We start from the raw sequence: 14,730 nt of genomic DNA, 5'->3' as shown, positions 1-14,730 counted from the left end.
AAACACATCCACACACAAACAAACCCAAACGAACAAACAACAAAGGGACAGATCGGTGCTTGATCGGTGCTTGACTGGAACGATTGGAGCTCGTAGGTCTTGCTTGATTGAAGCTCGTGGGTATGGGTCTTGCCTGATCAGAGCTAGGGAGATCAGTGCTTGTGGATCGGAGCTAGGGAGATCGGAGCTGTGGATCGGTGCTTGTGATCAGAGATGTGGATCAGTGTAGCTGTGGATCGGTGCTTGTGATCGGAGTTGTGCATCGGAGCTGTGGATCAGAGCCTAATCGGAGCTAGGGAGACCGGTGCTTGTGGATCGGAGTTAGGGAGATCGGAGTTGTGGATCGGAGCTTGTGATCGGAGCTGTGAATTGGAACTTGTGATCGGAGCTAGTGTGGATTAGACCGAGAGGGAGAGAGATGGGTATAGAGAGATAGACCGAGAGGGAGAGAGATGGGTATAGAGAATCAGAAAAAATGGAAAGAGAGAGAGATAGAGCGCGTATAAAAAGGGGTTAGTTGAGAAATAATAAAATAATTGAAAAAATTGATTAGTTAAATAAAAGAGGTGATAGAATAGATGAACTGATGTGGGTGTATTGTAAGAGTAAACATGTAAAATAAAAAAAGTAGGTTTTTTCGTGTAAAATAAACAGAAATTTTACATGAGCTGATGTGAATGCTCTAAGATTGTAAACCTTTTACGGTTTTACCTCACTTATTTTAAAGATTCCGCTACTTTTTTTTTTCTCCTCCATCTTTACGCTATCATTAAGCATAAAGCTGTCTTTAATTCTGATAAAGGGCCAATAGTATACCGTATACGGTTCCAGAAAAATTCCACCATCTCTAACATTAAATTCTGTTTAAGAATTGAAACTATGCACAAATTCCTTTTGTAGAACTTATCATGAAAAGTAGACAGCTTCCATATTAGCACTTCATTTGTTATATTATAATGGGAAAATATCCTAAGGGTTTATAACTCAATTGATTGGCACTTTCAAGATATTTCTTGTTCAAATCCCCCCTATCTTGTTGTAATTATAAAATTTAAAAAAAAAAATCAAAACATCTTATAAAACAAATTTCATCTAGTAACAAAATCATTGTAGCCGTTGTTGTTGTTGTTGTTTGTTTAAATATTTTTAATAATGAACTAAATTGTAAATTGCATCTTTTAAGGTAGTCTTGATCCCTTATATTTAAAAATAAGCTAATTAAAAATTACTTCCTCTAACTTTATCTAAATTCAATTCAATTTTACAACTTCAGATTTATTCATTTTAGTTATATAACTCTTTTCCATATTTAATGTAGTCCTTCTCTCATGGTTGGGGACATGAAAAATTGAGAGGATAAAAAATGGAAAGATTATAGAAAAGTAGAATGATAAAAAAAATATTTTAGTTTTCTCTTATAGTGTTTGGTCGGGAGGATGAAAAAGTGAAAGGATAAAATATATAGTTTGTATAAATTTACTTTTATGTCCTTATTATATAATATAAGAAAGAATTGTTTTTGATCATTAAATAATAAAAAATTTTACTTTTCCATTATATTATATTATATTATATATATATATATATATATATTATTAAAAGTAAAAAAAAAAATTAAGAAATGAAAAAAACAAGCCACAGTTGATTTAAAAAAAAAAAATCAAAACCAAAGAAAGCACGTTGAGAGGAAAAAGGAGAAAAAAGAAAAAAAGTAAAGACACGTTAAAGCATGTTGAAAAAAAAAAAAAAAAAAGAGCAAAAGACACGTTAACAGGAAACGATCGACAAAAAAAAAAAAAAAAAAAAAAAGAAAAGAGATGAAGGGTGAGAGACATGTGTGGCTTGCAAAAGAGAGAAGAAAGGAGGGGCAGGTGACACGTACTAATTGGGGGGGGGGGGGTGTAATTTAGTGACACCAAATGTATCAACCTTTCACACTTGTTTTTTTCTTCAAAATGGAGAAATCAATTTTTTGGTGGGTCAGAGAAAAAAAATGGCTGAACCTCACCAAAAATCCTCCTACCTTTCTATTTTTACCAAACAATCTAAAATTTTATTTTATCTCATTTCTTTTTTATCATTCTTATTTTACCTTCAACCAAAAGTAGGGGTCCTAATCCCCTAAAAACGATTTCATTTTGCAAGTTTTCAGATTTCAAAATAACGTCATTTTGGAAGCACATAACAACAACCGATTTAATGGAAAGTTGTAGACATAGGACTGAAAAGAATAAAATAAAATTTACATACCTAAATTGAATTTTTTGGACAAAAATTATAGGATTAAATTAATATGTAAATTAGCCTTAAAAACATGGGAGGGTCACGAGGTTGAAACGCTGTGTCCAATTGGTTTCTTAAACAAGTTGCCTGAGTCCTCGATGCAGTTGTTGGCGTCCCCAATACAAACACGGACTCCTCACCTCAATGCATACTTTTTCCTCAACTAGGAAAACTCTTTGAGGAAGATAATGATAAAGAAAGTAATACTTTTTCTTTGAATTGTGATTCTTATTAATTTTCTACTAAAGAGAGGATTGGTAAATGAAGACCAACCAGAGGGAAAAATTGGAAATCAGATTCTTGGGTAGCAGTGAGGGTTTTTGGGCTTCAATAACCTAACCTTAGGTGTGTTCTTTAGCGTAGTGGTGATATGGCGATGGACACTAGCAATGAGGCTTGGTTGTGGTACTCTTAGGATTGAAAGGCGTAGGCTGAATTTTTTATATAGACAATAAGATTATTGATTTGGGTAAATATTGATTCTACTCTTGATTTTTAATTAAAATCTCTATATGATTTTTTTTTTCTTTTTTCTTTTTTTTGGAGAGGAAACGATAGTATATTTTATTAATTAAGAAACAAGATATACAATGGGGAAGAGAGAGGGACATATGACCCCCTATTTCTCTTTTGCATCACTAGCATACGCTAGAGTAGCACGATTACATCGTAAACAAAGAAAGAAAAGAAAAAAGAAACAACAAAAAAAGTTCAAAATCCAAACTACTGTAAGAAAAACGAATCTTCTCTTGGATGCCCTGAAAACTTGAAAAACTATCAAACGACACCTTCCTAATATACATGGACATCAAAATGATGATTTTTTTTTTAAACCATCTTAGGAGTGTCTTCATGCCCGGCATGGTTGCCTTGCAACCTCCATCAGTCCCATAGTTGACACAACACCTTGCTCATTCTCCACAATTCTATGTTTCTTTTCTCCCTTAACACTCGTAGCCTCCCTATTTAAATTTTTTGTTTGCTTCCCTTTGTGCCCAGGTTCCATGTCAACAATTGAAGAATTATTAAGAATCTGAGGTCTTATGGTAAGCCTCTTCCAATTCTTCATTGTTTTTGAGCTTCCAATTGTAGACTCCTCCACAGACTCAACTTTTTTTGGGCTATGCAAAGATTGACTCACACTTTTATCTTGATCACCACTTCTTTTGGGCCAGCCCTTACTAATATTCTTGTTTCCATGCACGTACCACAATCAACCTTAAAACCTATTTCTGATCCCTCAAAACCTGGTGGAGATTTTTGCTCAACTTGTTTCCCCATTAAGCCACAATTAAGGGTGACATTATCCTCATCCATGACCACCACCTCAATCAAGTTAGAGGAAATCACGCTATTATCTGGCACGCAGTAAGTTGGAGTCGCTTTTGAATTTGAAAAATCTGAATCGGTTTGGATGGCATGATTAATCTCCATAATTAACTCCCAAAAAATAGGAACATGATTCTTCACAGTCAAGATTGCATCCTTCTCAACTGTAACACCACCATCTGCCGGAGCATCGTTGAAGCTACCACCTTCAGGTAGACTGCCCGACTGCATTGAAGACCTCCGTCCATTTCCACTTCCAATTGTTGTAACACGCTGCTCATTTACCTTCCATTGTGAAGGAACTTGATCCCCCTAATCAGCTTGAGCATCATCATTCCGCTGCCCCGGGCTACGTCTTGCTTTGTTTGCAGTACCATGATTTCTACAATACCCCGCCTTCAACCACTCCCCATAAGGAAGACACCCCTATTTTCGGTCCCTTGGAACAGAGCACCCCTTTACGTCATGACCAATCCGACCACATTGATAGCAAAGCCCAACTAAATGTTCATACTTGAAACCAATACACACCTTATCTCCTTCAGGACTAGCGACAACTCCTCCTTGATGTAATGGTTTATCCAACGGTAACGCCACCCTTACTCTGATAAAGCGAGCTTGGTCAGACGAAAATGCCTTCAAATCAACTCCCAAACCATTGTCAATATCCTTGCCCACCTCTTCCAATAACAAATCAAAAGGTAAACCCCACACCTGAACCCACATCGGCATTGAAAAGAATCTAACCGAAGTGGCTGTCATACCTCACTCCCATCTTTGTAATGCTAGAGGGTGGTCCTCAAAACTCCATGAACCATTTGCTAGCACCTAGTTCAATTGACTCTCCATTGTAAACTTGAATTGAAAAAGATCATCCCCCACATCAACAATGCGTAAATTCGAGCCCATCCTCCACACAGACTGTAGCAAACCCTTGGCTGCACGCTAGTTGAAAGCTTGTGTTGTGAGAAACCTCCCCAACAAACTGAGGGAACATTCTTCATCCTTTCCCTCTGTGAAACCCCAATCTTAATAACTTCTCCCTCATCCTCTGCCAAAGTTATACTTTGAAACTTGTCTATAAAATCCGAATCCATCATGTGAATAGGAAAACACTAAATAGACCTCACTAAAACTCTTAAAAAATTGCAGACAGACACTGAGAATTAACTAGTCCTCACCCAAAATGTGAGAAGAAAAGTCTCTCCCCAGAGAGAAAAATACTCAGCTAGCGTGAGAAGGAAAACTAATGTTCTCTATATGATTTTGTTAATGTAGGAATGAGGACTTGGTAAGAACTTGTGCTGGAGGTGATCTCACGATGGTTAGGGATCAAGTGTCGTGGCTGTATGGTGGTGCATACCATTGAAAAAATGGTAGAAAAATGATATAATAATAATAAAATTAAAGTGCTAAATTTGTGTGTGTGTGTGTGGATAAAACGATGTGGTTTTAACACATTAGAACTACCACCACACACCCTTAGCGCGATGACCACTTCACAAATATAAGTGCTTGTAAGGTGTGGGGGACAAGAGTCAAGGTTCAAGCCTTCAGAAAGAGTCATACATATATATACTTAGATTAAATTAGAGTAGAATTTCTATTTGTAAAAAAAAAAAATTAATAAAAATAATAAAAAAATTAAAAAATTAAAAAATTAAAAAAAAAAAAAAAAACATTAGAACTGTTTTTATTTTTATTTTTAGTTAAGGTTTAATTTAACGGTCAACTCATCAATAAACATGGACAAAAGTGATAAAATCAAAATAATCCCAAAATTTGTAATTTATTTATTTCTTTGGTAGAAAAGGACTCGGATGCTACTCAATTTATTTGGAATATATAGCTAAGTTGTTTGATGTACTGTCCAATTATCATGAGGCTAAATTTTTCAGGTCAACTTAGACACCCAAAGAAAACAAATTTTCCAAGTGATTTCTTAAGAAACTCTCCATAGTTACATTGAGCTAACTATATCATATGGAAAGAAAACAATGTACTGTTCAGGCTTTATGCGATACTTTAATTAAGGCTTTTGTAAATAAGTGTCGAAGTACATCCATTGTGGAAGAATCAAGCAAGTCCATATTGGAAAGTAGCAAAAATTAATAACCAAATACCCCTTATTAAATGTTATGTGACTAAAAAAAATTTATCGATTGCAATAAAAACTCAACCATAAGCAATGCACTTCAAAACTCGTTAACTAGGCCATTTTCTAAGTACATTAGTAACTTTTCTGATAGATCATCCACTGGCAGGTTATAGAGTAATTGTCGCCTTCTTCTCTAGTGTAAAGTATAAATCTGAACAGACCCCGCATTTGCAAAAGCATTAATTTATAAAAGCTCATTATTAGTTTTCTCCTCTTTGCATAAGTCACAAACTCCTTAATTTGAGCTTAGTTATGATCATTTTTTGATTAATCAAGATATCATTAAAAGCCAGAAACAAAATCATCCTTCCTCACTTTCATGGACATTGAGAAGGAGGGTGGGAGAACATATTACAACAAATAAACAACATATTTACAAAAGCATACTTAGCGAGAACATGAGCTTAGTTATACTAAGATGCAAAACAAGAAGAATGTTAGATGATCATTATTTTGCAATGAACCCTAAGTAAGGTATATATGGAAAGAGTTTAAATTCAATAAGAGTTTGGTATAAAACCCCTTACTTACACCTTCCAATACCACCATGCCACATTAGTGTTTCACAAATGAATGAATAAAGACTACCACACACAACACATCATCTTTAATTTCCTAATTAAGAAAATCAAAACCCATCAACTACCTAGCCTCCAAGTCATGATAAAACATAAATAAAGACTACCACACAATAAACTGTATTTAATTTCCTAATTTATAAAACTCTCAAATTATGTTGTAAGGTTATCCAATGCATGCTTTCTATCACAATCCTTAAAAAGGACCAATCAAATTCAATTAGATCTAATTTAGTGCATGTTCATGTTTACATTGAAATCAAAATTTTCCCCTGAGAAGACATTGAAATCAATTTTGAACCAATTAAAATCATTCTTTCAAATGATTTGATAACAATCCTAAATGTCACATGGAAAATGATCACTCTACGCATTTCATATTAACCGATTATGATGTGAGTTTTTACTTCAAGGTAAAATACGAATTTCACATTCATGTGAATGGACAATTTTACCTATTGGTCTTATTTACATGAAAGTTTTTTTTTTCCTTGAACTTGAGAAATGGGTTACAAAATCATAGGTTGAAATCGTGCTTAAAAACAATGAAAGAATAATACATGTCTTATCCGTTTCAGTCAAAAATGAGCTACAAGAGGGCAAGTTTTGTAATTACACATCAGATTTTGGGCTCTAATTTTCTAATTACAAGTGTCATTTCTTGAGCTTAGAAAGTTAGAAGTACAGCTTGTTAGTTATGTACCTGGGAGAGAGGAGAACAAGAAGTGCATGTAGAATAACACACACCATGCATGTAGCAACTCACACTCAAACTATGCACTTTCATCTATTTTAGACACTTTTGGCCACACTAATGTCTCTAAGCAAGAAAACACCATGGCTTCTCTTCACTCTCAAACTCCTATTGCCTTCCCCACCCTGATTCTACTCCTTTTCATTTCCCTCCTAACCACCATCCTTTCCCAAGATCCCAGCTCCTCAAGCCCCTCCATAGCCCAATGTGCACCACGCCTGATTCCATTGACCCCTTGTGCATCATTTGTGCAGGGCACAGCCCAGTCACCAGGACCTATGTGCTGCACCAACCTCAAGCAACTCTACAGCCAGGAACCCCATTGCCTCTGCCTCTTGCTTAATGGCACTACCTTGAGCTCTTTCCCTATTAACACCACACTTGCTTTGGAGCTTCCTGTTCTTTGCAGCCTTCAAGCTAACATCTCTACTTGTTCAGGTATAAAGCATGGCAATGCTGTGTTATAATCCAGAATTTGTGTCCCATCCCATCTCCTGGCTAGAGTGATCTCTGTTTATATAACTGCACATTGTTTTGTGGGATTCCTAAAATTGAACATGGTTTACCAAATATATTATTATGCTGGCAGATCTGTGGATTTTATTGATTTTCTCCTAATATATGTTTCTTTTCTTATATACTTTTTTTTTTCCTGCTTAAGGAATAAATGTGCCTTCTAATCCACCCGGTTCTCAAGTTTCCCTTGGGACAAACACCAACTCTACTCAGGGGAGTAATGCAAACTCGACTGTTGCTGGTATGCATACAATGTTTAATACTAACATCTTTGTAGTTTAGAAATTGATTGACCATCCATTATGGTTGGCATTTCCAATCAGAAATTTTAGTTGTCGGCTGTTTAATTTCTACATTGCTTTTGTCATAATCCTCTGCTACAATTGGAGTTTCAGCTTCTCCAGTGGTTCAAGTATCACCCAGAACCAACATTACGGGATTAGGCTTTGGCAGAAGCACCAGCACCAGCACCAGCACCAAATTGAAGACGGATGTTGATTTTGCACTTGTGACAACTATGGCAGCTTTTCTGTTGACAAAATTATTGTATTGAGGTGTTTATGAAATCTTAGTGTCTAGGATTGAAGACTTGCTTACTACCCTTGTTAAAAATGGTTTTTGATTTGTATTTGGATGCTATCATATATTTCGTTGGAATAAAATTACAATAGTTTATGGTTATAATGGGTTGCTTGGAAGAATGCTAAAGGCATTTTCAAGCTGGAGTGCCTTTTCTAACAAAAAAAAATTGACATATTTAAGTGCCAATTAACAAAAATCAGTTTGTAGAGATCACTTTGGTGGTCATCAAGGTTCTCATGGAAATCTTTGGTGTGTCAAATTAAACAGCTACCTGCAAAAAAGCATGTCCTACTACCATATCTCAATCTTCAAAAGATCAATGTATATCAGAAAGCAATATATAACCCTGCCTTCGACTAAAAGTTTTTCTGTTTACATGATGTTTCAACCAGGAAATTTGACTATCACAGGAAGTTACCCAAAACCAAATCTCAGAGCCTTGGTAAAAGTACATGAAAACAGCAGAGATCATATCAATAGATGTTTCAACAATTTGCTTGTAAACTCAATGCATACTACCAAATTTTCCTGTATCAAATCCCAAAGTTACAACATATATGCAGAAAATTTACCTACTAAGCTTGATGTCCTCATTGGAATGTTTCTTTGTCTACAATTATATCATATCTCAGAAGTAAACCTTGTTTTCACTCACTACAGAGATACTATTCCAAACTAGGAGCCACCTCTGTTGGGTTGGACTCAAACACATCTGAGGTTGATGCATCTGGTTCTTCCAAAAGCTCTGGAGATTGGATTGATTCTTTGTATGCAGGAGTCTCCTTAAAATCTGTTGCCCCTTCATTGTACGTAGCCACAGCAACCCCACATGCAATCAGCTGTCAAGAAAGAAGTGCAAAATATAAGCCTTGATGGTCATAAGAAGCTACCTCCTCATGTCAAATTAGAATGTGCATAATAAGTAGAAAACTTGTAAATTCATTTGAATCAGCATTACATAAAGATCATAAAGCTCAGTATTTGTTCTCTGTGCAAAAATAAGGTTTCTCAACCTTCACATGTACAAAGGCTTCTGAATATTCATACAAGGATATAATAACAAGGCTTAATATAGATACTTCTGTGCTCTTTCATTTTCTTTATTAAGTCAAGACGAGGAAATAAAGAAATCCCAAAATTGTAGCCCTAAACATTATTATTAACAAATATCTCCCACCATAAGTATAATTTGGAACAATCTTGTGTCATTCTTATTGATATATATTGTTTCTTAATCCGTTCATTCACTTAAGCAATCATGCTAGATCCACATACCCTCATTAACCCTTAATTTATTCACTCATTCATTTATCAGAATCAATTGTTCAAATACCATGACAATTTGCCACTTACCCTAAAAGCTTAAGTTGATGGAAAAAGATGAATCTTGGCATTTAATCAATATTCTAACGTAGTAAGAGCCATCTGTTTAGAGCACCTATGCCATGATATCTTCTTCATCCCAGCTTCAGTAACATAAAATTTTTAAAAAATTAAGTTGATTGACCTTTTGTACACCTTCTCTAGGAGTTTCAAAGTTGGGGCTGTGCCAATTGGACGTGACAAATAAATTAACCTGTCTTTTATAGTTGGAGTCACAAAGAGGGGTGGTGGAGAAGGAGAAAGTCGTTTGGAAAGGGAACTATAAAGAGGATTGTGTCACTTTCGATGCAGTAATGTTGCTTTCTTTATATCTACAATTCATCCTCAGTCTCAATGAGCTCAACTTTTTCTTGTTTATCATACTAAAATTAATTTTCCAACTCAACAAGATTCTATCTAAGTCAAACAACATAGCATCGAATTATCACAGAAGAATCACGAGTATGAATCAAAATTATGAAAAACATATATAAAAACAAACTTAGAAACAAGAAAATCAAGCAAACAAAACCACAGGAACAAGAAGAAATGAAGGAAAACAAAAGAAGAATACCGCGAAAACGATGCCGAAAGCCCACAAGTACTGAACAAAGAAACCAAAAGCATCCCACTGAGGTCCTTCCCAGAAGTCAGGCTTGTCACCCGGAAGCTCTGGCAACACATATCCATCAGCAGCAGCAACAGCACCATCTTCAAAAGAACCTACAACAGCACCACCTTCAATACTGTTAAACTTATTGTCCTCCAAGTCATTACGTTGCTGGTTTTCATCTTGGTCTTTGGTTGTGGTGTTGCTCCTCCGGTTCTTGCCGTCGAGGCGTCCGGTTCTGGAGGAGAATTTCTTGGCTGAGACTATGTGGAGAGTGGTGGTTCTGGTTGAGGGTGGGAAGAGGAGGTGGCGCTTGATGGGGAGGCTGGTGAAGTGGTGTTTGGTGGTGTTTCTGTAGAGGATTCCACCTCTACTACTGCCACAACCACCACCACCACCGTTGGCTATGGTTAGAGCCATTGTTGAGTGAGTGATGAGAGAGTTGTGAAAGTGTTTTATTATTGGCTGTGAGTGGGGATAAGGTATCAGAGAATCAAGATATCTATCTGTGTTTTTTTGATCCGTTTTTGGGTCCAGTACTTGGAATCCGAGCCTTGCCTCTACCCAGTTTTGTTCAATTATCGGGCCTTCCTGCTTTGGCCCAATTTTTGTTAAAAAAGCTTCTTAGTAATTTGCTTTTGTAATAAAAAAAACCATGGTTTTAAAGGTCAAAAGAACCTGGTTTCGGCCAGTTTTGGAGCTTTTTATTGGACCGAATTAGTGCCCGATTCAACGAGTTAAATCAGCCGGTCTGGCCCAGTTTTAAAACCATGGAAAAAAACCATCAAAGAGGAGAAGAGATGTTAACAAACTTAACTCAGTTACAATTATTAGCCCAATGGGTAACGTTATGAGACAAAAATAATAATTACATGGTTGTGAACAAACAAAAGTCCCACCAAAGATGTAAAAGTGGATGTAATAATGATAAATGGAGACAAAAAAAATCTAGGGGCCGAAAGGGAGCAACTTGCAAGGTTTCACAAATTGACTAGGAATCGTCTTAAACATTAACATATTTAAGCTTGAGTTTATTGGCCAACTTAGGGATCGGTTTAGTGGAGGTATGAAAAAGTGAGAGAATAAAAAATGTAGAGAAAATAGAAAAGTGAGAAGATAAAAATGATTTCAGTTTTCTCTTTGGTTTGAAAGGGTAATTATTAGGTACTTTCGGAGTACCATAAATATGTACTCTCCTTTTTCACATAATTGTGGATCCCATTAATTAAATTTATTATGGGACCTACAATTCATGTGAGAATGAGAAGCATGCATTTATGGTACTCCTGGAGTATTCAATAATTTTCTGGTTTTTGAGGGGTGAAAAAATTGAAAAATAAAAAACTCTTTTATTTGGTTAAGGAGAAAAGTGAAAGAATAAAAAATGCAACTTATATAAATTTCTATTATGTCCTTATTACATTAAATAAGAAAAATATTACTTATTATCAATTAAAATTAAGAAAATTACATCTTATAAAAAGTAACACATTACACACATTATATGGTTTTATTTTTTCTTTGTTATTATATTTTCATCAAAATGTTCTTATGTCTATCCAATCTATATATCTTTGCCCCAAATTGAAAAGTTCCATTGTGTATTTCTAGCCTTCCATCAAAATCCAAAACTTTCCCTCTATTGACAAGTTGCTAAATCGTAGGTGCTTACGGGTGTAGCCAGACTAACAACACAATCTTTTTCAATGGTTAGTGCAAACCATCTTTAGTATAGTAAGCTATAAATGTGAGCACCTGTAATTCAAATTTGCTGACACAATTGTTTGCATTCTTGAAGTTTCTTTAGACCTTTCCCAAAGAAGAAGGAAACTGCTATAGGGAGGTTAGTACGTTTCCGAAGTTTGTGGCACAGTAAGGAATATAATCCAGTCAAAGACGGGAAGGGCACCAACTCGGCTTGTTTTTCCTCTAATAAAAATGTTTGAATTGATTTTAGCCACAACAACCTAAAAAAAGAAAAGAACATGTTTGAATTTAGTTGAGCCTAGAATTTTCTAGTCCCCTTCTTAAGGCACCAACTTTCCTCGTCATTGTTCTAATCAACACGTTTGAATTTAGGGGAGCTTAGAGTTTTCTAATCCCCCCTTCATTTTAGGTTGGATTATGTCATTTTTGTAAAAATTGTTTCCTTGTTATATTAAAGAAAATAAAGAGAATCAAATATTGATCCCAAATCGGCAAATTTCTTTCTTTATACTAAAATTATAGAGAAGTGTTACATTCACAACATTTTTACAACAAATCTTAGGTGGTAATTTGCCATTAGTTCTAATTTAAATTCATAACTGAAATTACCTTTTTATCCACAAGTAATAATCTGTCACTCAAAATTTGTTGTAAAAATATTATGAATATATCATTTCTCTTTATCTTACGACACTAATAAGAACTAAGAGATTCGGTTTTTACCATTTGTCCACTAAGAGATTCGTTTAAAAGATAACAATTATTTTACAATCTGCTTGCACTCAATTGTCCAATGAGTCTCATGTATTAGTCTTACTACTAAGAATAACGTCATCTTCACCTTCTTCTTCTTTTTTCTTTTTCTTTTTCTTTTTTTAATAATTTATAAATTTAAAAAGCTTTTTTACATATGCGGGTAAGAGGTTGTCTAATCCCATTGTCCACAAAAAAGATTTGGTTTGGACAAGGCTTACCAAGTTACAATGCATGATTAATCTCCTAATTCAGAACACAAAAATGATGTCCAACTATGTCCCAAAAAAGAAAAAATTTGGGACCCATTCTACATTCATGGGGGACAATAACTAGAAGCTATGATTCTTGCCCATCAGCTAAGTGATTCTTCCAATCTCGTCCATGATGGTAGCATCTCCATCTGAGCCACAACTAGGATAATGGTTACAGTTAAGGAACAATATGTGTGAATCACCAAGTCTATAAATTCATAGTTTCTTCACCAAGAAACCTATAAATTCTTACTTTCTTTATTAGAATGAGTTATAATCACTGCCCTTACACTAAAAAGAGAAATTTTTATTTATTTTATGTTATAGCTATTTTAAGTATCGAAGATCTTGAAACCGATATCATTGTCACACATCAAACTATTTTTCTCATTCCTCAAAGTTGATGTGAATTACAATTCATCATTAACATATATTATTATATCTACATTGAAAAGAGAATTTTTTATTCATTTTATGAGATTACTATCTTAAGCATCGAAGATCTTGAAACCAGCACCGCACTAATGTCACACATCAAACTATCTTTCTCATTCCTCAAAGTTGATGTGAATTACAAATCATCATTAACATATATTATTACATCAATTTCCAAGTATATACATTAACATATATTATTAAATCACATCAATTTTCAAGTATGTAGAAATGACCATTTTATAAAATGTTTTTAAATGCAATCTTATTAAGAAGGGAGATAAAGAAATATCTAAGATGTTTAAATTCAAATGTAAAGTATTAATATTATTGCACAAAATAATTTGTACCTATTGTAGGGACCCAATTTGGGTTGACCCGGAATACGAATGGGTTTTCAGCCCAACCAGCCTAAACAATAAATTTATAGAGAGTGGATTGAAAGGTTTAGGTGCTGACCGTCAATCACCATGCACGAACTTTTCTTATAAAAAATGCTAAGAGTGCATTTACAGATGGGGGACGCTCCTCGGCCCGTGGCCGAGGAGGCCTTATTGTTCTCTCTCTTTCCCCCCCCCCTTTTACTTTACTAGCTTTTCTTTTATAGTTTTTATCTTCCTATCCCCTCCTTCCATCTGTTGATCATCTATTTGCCCTTTTTTCTGGCCGTCCGTCCCATCAGAGGCCTTATCGGTACTCAAGTGGTTCACTCTGATCAACGTTATCCTGCCAAGGGGTTACCTCCCCATTAATGCGGCCAGGGGGGTTAGTTGAATGCATTAAATGTGAGAGTGACAGCTTACTTTGGGGTCAGTCTCTCCCCAAAATTACCTTCGTCAGGCCGAGGATAAGGTGGTCCTCGGTGTGGATTGGGAAGGAAAGGTTTTCCCTTACCTCGGCCCTGAATAGCCTGTGTTCCTCGGCCTGGGCCTCGGGCCTGCTACATGATGGGCCGAGGCTATCAGGCCCATGGGCCCCACAATAGCCCCTCAAAACTCTGCTGCACGTTCCGTAGGACGGAGAGAAGGGTTTTGATACCTGCTGGTCCATTGGACAAATTGCCCCGCTTCGGTTTGTACCGATGTTGGCGGCTTTTTGACTGCCCGATACGCGTTTTTAGCGTTTCAAAACTTAATGGGCACCCACATTAAATTTTGGCGGCACCACGTTTCCCACTTTCAACGGCATGATCTTTTGCTTTTATGAGCTAGCGGTTACATTTGGGGAACCTAAGGGGGAGTATAAATACCTGTTTGAACCGCCTGGTTTCATCATCTTCGCGCTTACAATTATTGATGCATATAGTTTGAATCTGGTTCGACTTGCACACTATCTGAAGAGTGTCGTCATATTTCTGTAAGTCTTCATTTTCTAGCGACCCCAAATTTCCTTGATTTCACTCTTCCTTT

General features: G+C 35.7%; 2 protein-coding genes across 2 annotated transcripts; one reads left to right on the top strand and one right to left on the bottom strand.

Annotated features, from left to right (window-relative positions):
• Positions 1-7,061: 7,061 nt before the first annotated feature.
• LOC112041195 (non-specific lipid transfer protein GPI-anchored 10) lies at positions 7,062-8,302 on the top strand. Its single transcript, XM_024074110.2, has 3 exons — positions 7,062-7,540; positions 7,764-7,859; positions 8,014-8,302. The coding sequence occupies exons 1-3, from the start codon at positions 7,186-7,188 to the stop codon at positions 8,169-8,171; spliced, it is 609 nt and encodes a 202-aa protein (XP_023929878.1). The 5' UTR covers positions 7,062-7,185; the 3' UTR covers positions 8,172-8,302.
• Positions 8,303-8,524: 222 nt separating this feature from the next.
• LOC112041206 (uncharacterized) lies at positions 8,525-10,690 on the bottom strand. The gene is made up of 2 exons (XM_024074119.2): positions 10,137-10,690; positions 8,525-9,039 (listed from the first exon to the last, which is right to left on the bottom strand). The coding sequence occupies exons 1-2, from the start codon at positions 10,590-10,592 to the stop codon at positions 8,866-8,868; spliced, it is 630 nt and encodes a 209-aa protein (XP_023929887.1). The 5' UTR covers positions 10,593-10,690; the 3' UTR covers positions 8,525-8,865.
• Positions 10,691-14,730: the final 4,040 nt, after the last annotated feature.

The sequence above is a fragment of the Quercus suber genome, unplaced genomic scaffold (assembly GCF_002906115.3).
Source record: "Quercus suber isolate HL8 unplaced genomic scaffold, Cork oak 2.0 scaffold_43, whole genome shotgun sequence".
Lineage (NCBI taxonomy): Eukaryota > Viridiplantae > Streptophyta > Magnoliopsida > Fagales > Fagaceae > Quercus > Quercus suber.
This window is presented reverse-complemented; position numbering and strand designations above follow the sequence as displayed.

What these genes read in the sequence shown, in the direction of transcription:
- LOC112041206 (XM_024074119.2), bottom strand. Translation starts at nt 10,592, where the DNA reads ATGGCTCTAACCATAGCCAACGGTGGTGGTGGTGGTTGTGGCAGTAGT. An exon ending in CTTTCGGCATCGTTTTCGCG is followed by an intron (nt 9,040 to 10,136) that starts GTATTCTTCTTT and finishes CTTTCTTGACAG; the next exon opens with CTGATTGCATGTGGGGTTGC.
- LOC112041195 (XM_024074110.2), top strand. Translation starts at nt 7,186, where the DNA reads ATGGCTTCTCTTCACTCTCAAACTCCTATTGCCTTCCCCACCCTGATT. An exon ending in TAACATCTCTACTTGTTCAG is followed by an intron (nt 7,541 to 7,763) that starts GTATAAAGCATG and finishes TTCCTGCTTAAG; the next exon opens with GAATAAATGTGCCTTCTAAT. An exon ending in TGCAAACTCGACTGTTGCTG is followed by an intron (nt 7,860 to 8,013) that starts GTATGCATACAA and finishes TTGGAGTTTCAG; the next exon opens with CTTCTCCAGTGGTTCAAGTA.